This window comes from Perkinsus marinus, assembly GCF_000006405.1.
Source record: "Perkinsus marinus ATCC 50983 genomic scaffold scf_1104296965864, whole genome shotgun sequence".
In the NCBI taxonomy this organism is placed as follows: Eukaryota; Perkinsozoa; order Perkinsida; family Perkinsidae; genus Perkinsus; species Perkinsus marinus.
The window spans coordinates 77,141-81,319 of NW_003204184.1; the positions used below are offsets into that span (position 1 = coordinate 77,141).

Here is a 4,179-nt window from a genome sequence, read left to right on the forward strand (position 1 = left end):
ATGTGTCGGTTGTCTCCTGCCCTCCTGGTGGCTTCTCAGCCGAACGAGTACTGCCGTGTGCTATGGCTGCTGCTATGACTGCTACGGCATTGTGTGTAAGTTGGGGTATTCGCGGGGTCTCAACCGTTGTAGTAGCCCTTTCTCGAGGGCGCTATATAGGACTCTCTAGGAAGTATCACTCTCACTGAGATACGGCTTCCTTTCATCATGAGGGCTGTCCTCTGCAAGGCTCTATTATCGGGCTTATGCGGGTGGTCTCTTCGTGGTTGAAGACTGTGATTTCTGTGGGTCGTTTGAAAGCAGCTTCAGGTGCACGTATCGGACATTCTAAGTGTGGTCAATATCGCCTCTAGAGGCAATTGCGTGTTGGCAGACCCAACACTAGGCGAAGACCTCCCCGATGGAGACAAGAGTGAGAGGCAGCATCTCACCACACTTGGGTTGACTTACGTCTCGAAAGAAGTAGTGACGTATGAGCTCCCCATTCTCAGGGACAGCTGTTTTGGTAGGTGCTCCTTCTACGGTCACTGTCCTCGTCACCTGAGGTGGGAGGAGGGAGGGATAAGACTAAACCGAATATGTCGAAAATACTAAGCTATGGGTTCGCCGCGACCACTCAGGTGTCGAAAGAGATAGAAAGGGTTATAGGGGAGAGAGTTCGTCGGGATGGCCTTTGAGTACCATAACGTTTATTGTTCCTACTGCTGCTATGTGTGTGTCGAGTTTAGTATGAAAATAATGCTCCTGCTATTTATGGTCTTAGTTTTCAATGCAACATCAAAACACTGAGAAGGGCGATGAACGGCAGAGGCCTTACTCCTTTATATGGACGTACTGTATCGTCCTCCCAGCGGTGCTGATGACGTTATGGCTGATCACTGCAATGGTGCTGGAGGCATGGAGAGCTGATAGGACCAGAGGGCAGGCGGGTGAGGGTCTTCACAATCGATGCTGGTTCCGCTGACGGGCGCGCGCTTTTGTTGTAGGTGTACCTGCACCGTTGGCCCCAGATGACTACCTTCGGCGCGAGGAGGCACTCGGAATAACAAGTATTAGTTTCGCTCCTCTGAGGACAGCAGCGCGATGGTTGTTTTACTGCCAGCCAGAGCTGTCCCTGGTAGGTGTAGATGTGCCGGTATGGTTGCTAAGGTAGCCGTTGTTAGGAAGTGGCTAGTGTGGATGGTGGGGCGCACTCGAGTGGAGATGAACGCTTCGCTTCGTGGTTCCTCACCCCATCAACGCAACTGCTGGGATACTTCACTTACTCAATAGTATTCGTGACGTCTATTGTTGGTGGGCTCATGAGGTAAGCATGGACATCTACAGCTCATCAGTGTGTTGGGTGTAGGGGAAAGTGGCTGCTGAGAGTGCCAGCGAGGGACAATACTGCTGAGATGAGTAAAAGGAGGCGGGGGTCGGGCTGGGAAGTGTCGAAAATGTGGTATATTGAGTTGTCGGGAAGTATTGAGCTTGCATTGTCGAGGTGTGAAGTGTCGGAAATGTGGTATGTTGAAATATCTGCATATATTGAGCTAGCATTGTCGAGGTGTGAAGTGTCGGAAATGTGGTATGTCTAATTATCTGGAAGTATTGAGCTAGCATTGTCGAGGTGTGCCCCTCTCCTGGGATTGGGATATCTGTGGCTCTCCTCAGTGTGGGGCCCGTGGGAGTCTCTTGAGTATCGCTGGGACCACTGGGAAGAGCATTGCCCTCGTCGCTCAGATAGGATAGAATTGCTCAACGCTATAGTGACAAGTCTGTTGGCCCTTGGGGTGATCGCGTACAAGACGGCGACGGCAGCCCTTGCTCGTCGGGAAGGCTCGACCTCAGCTGATGTGCTGGCTAATTGGTTTTTGTTGCAGCCCTGTCATGTAAGAGGTTCCTGTGATAGTGAATTCATGCTGGGTTTAGGTTTTCTGCATTGGGCTTGGGGTCATCTACTGGTCTCGGAGGTGGAAGGTGTCCATCTACTTTTTCAACGTGTACCTTCACTTGATGTGGGGTGTGGCTTTGGCTTTGGTCTTTGCTGAGATGGAGGAGTACAACAAACGAGGCTACCCTCTCGGTGATAATATACCACCTGTTGGGGAATTGGCAGTGGATAGTCGTGGGTTCTGATTGTGGTAGAGCCTTGTATGCGTAGTGTTAGTCTCTTTGGGTAGCGTTTATGGTGTTGTCTGTGCCAGAGACCTTCCACTTCTATCTGGAGCATTGGGTACTGGTGCTAGCCCCTTTTATTCTCATTGCTATGCGAACGTGAGTATAACATGGGCGCAGCGGTCACCGTTATTGTGAAGCAGATACCCAGTGTTTAAGCCGAGACTTTGGTTCTGTTATTCTCTCGCGGGTGCATTTCATTCCTGTCTATTGCAGCCTCTCCATTTTGTCTTGTTGGTTCAGATCAACTATCAGACTCATCCCCCAGGAGGTGACCGTAACCATACTCGGGCTGCTGCCCTTCTGAATAGAGTGTTGTCCCTTTCAGGCCCTTTACGGCACTTTGGTAGGTTCTACAGGCCTGTTCAGTAAGGTTGACAGCCTAGGCCTTTTCAGCTACGCTCTCTGTATAGGTACGTGTTTTGTTGGCTCTTGACCTATCTCTTCTCTCGATGCATTATACCGGCGTGGGTGGCCTTCTGTGAGCGCTACATATGGTCTCGATCGAAGGGAACTGAGCATAGTGGGCATCTGCCGAATAAGGTAACTTCATGTAGGCCAACTCTCTATACTTAGCCTCAGGCGGCCAGCCCTGTAGAAGGTGGAAAGAATAAAGTCTCATGAAAGTTTATTCTCACTCACGTATTGCTACACTTATATGAGATTGAGGATAGCAAGGTTCTAATATGAGATCGCAGCATGCCGCGGTTGGTCTCGGGTTTTACGGGGGAACACTCACTACTCCCAATGTGATCGTCATGTAGTTTTTTGTCCAACCCTGTTCGTATGTCCGCAACAGTGGACTCATTGGTTAAGACGATTCTAAAGGGTGGCTCGTCAGCTGGGGAGGTAACTCGTCAGTTGAGCTGGGTGGAGGACGCTAATGCTGTGGGCAAGAGAGGCGTCACTCCTCTTATCGCTGCAATAGAGTCTGAAGATGATGAGGTAATGATGAGGTGTCCCCGTCCTCGATACCGCTCCATTTGATCATCGTAAGATAGTAGTGGGGTGGGTTCCGTACGGACCATTGCTGTGTCCAGTGAGTTTGTTGAGACCCCTACTCAGTAGGGGCCTCAGTCGGGGTGTCTTAGATAGACAGGAGGGCCTACTGTCTGTCCTGGTCCCGGATGGTGGAGTCTTCATTGCTAAAAGGGATTCTGTTAACAACGATAGTGACTTGTTCCTCACTGACGCCCGAGCCTAAGCGACAAGCTTCTTATCGGTGCATATGGACTCCTCGATGGCGAGAAAAGTGGGGCCGCTTTCACCGCTGAATAGTCGTGTACTCTTAGTGTTGAAGAGGACTTCATCATCGCCAATGCTAGCGAACCATGTTTAGATAATTTCGGTCCTATTGGATAGCAAGAAGGTCGACGTTAACGTTCGTGATGCGGTGATGGTGTTACCTCCTATTGTAAGGGTGGGGTGGTCTCGAAAGGGTGCAGGACAAAACAGGTCCATGCGGTTCGTCATGGTGGAGGAGCCCTCCTGCCTCTTATCAAGAGAGGGGCCGATCTGAAGGTCGCTGACGAGGCTGGGGATAATGTGGCGCATTGGGCGTGTAGGTAGGAGGAGAGGAGAGGGTTTCGAAAGGGGTGTGGTATTGGAAATTCACTACACGTGGTCGGAGTCGGATCTGTTCGTGTAGGTAGGCTGAACGAGCCGTCGGCAGTGACTTTACTGGGCAAGTCGAGTCCCTCTATATTCACTGCCACTGATGATGAAGGAAGTACTATCTGCCCTACCTCGGTTAGCTGAGGGGGTTATTAATATGATCTGTAGACACACCACTCCATGTGGCTCTCTTGGAGGGTCAGCAGGAGGCTGCCTTTGCCGTGCTCGACCCCGACCTGGGCTTGGTAGAGGTACTTGATCTCAACAGCAAGAACGATCTCGGCGAGACCCCACTGGTGTTGGCAGTGAAAGGGTAGGCATCATGAAGGGTCTTGACGATGACGATGAGCGTGTGCAGGCGCATGGGGAACGTAGTGCAGTCTTTGATTGATACGGGCAAGATTGACA

General features: G+C 51.0%; 2 protein-coding genes across 2 annotated transcripts in view; both read left to right on the plus strand.

Moving 5' to 3' along the window:
- The window catches only part of Pmar_PMAR008973 (hypothetical protein), a gene marked incomplete at both ends in the record, with an annotated part of 3,977 nt that extends 1,335 nt beyond the window's left edge, over positions 1-2,642 (plus strand). Inside the window, 10 exons of the mRNA XM_002769427.1 lie at positions 40-95; positions 310-462; positions 510-641; positions 764-929; positions 1,723-1,871; positions 1,912-2,107; positions 2,163-2,256; positions 2,401-2,428; positions 2,486-2,503; positions 2,571-2,642. Coding sequence (XP_002769473.1) covers positions 40-95; positions 310-462; positions 510-641; positions 764-929; positions 1,723-1,871; positions 1,912-2,107; positions 2,163-2,256; positions 2,401-2,428; positions 2,486-2,503; positions 2,571-2,642 — 1,064 coding nt within the window. The remainder of the gene's footprint in view (positions 1-39; positions 96-309; positions 463-509; positions 642-763; positions 930-1,722; positions 1,872-1,911; positions 2,108-2,162; positions 2,257-2,400; positions 2,429-2,485; positions 2,504-2,570) is intronic.
- A 301-nt stretch (positions 2,643-2,943) lies between these two features.
- Pmar_PMAR008974 (conserved hypothetical protein) lies at positions 2,944-4,088 on the plus strand (the record flags this gene model as incomplete). Its single annotated transcript, XM_002769428.1, has 5 exons — positions 2,944-3,102; positions 3,497-3,571; positions 3,613-3,718; positions 3,806-3,886; positions 3,940-4,088. 5 exons carry the CDS (start codon positions 2,944-2,946, stop codon positions 4,086-4,088), a joined length of 570 nt encoding a protein of 189 aa, XP_002769474.1.
- Positions 4,089-4,179: the final 91 nt, after the last annotated feature.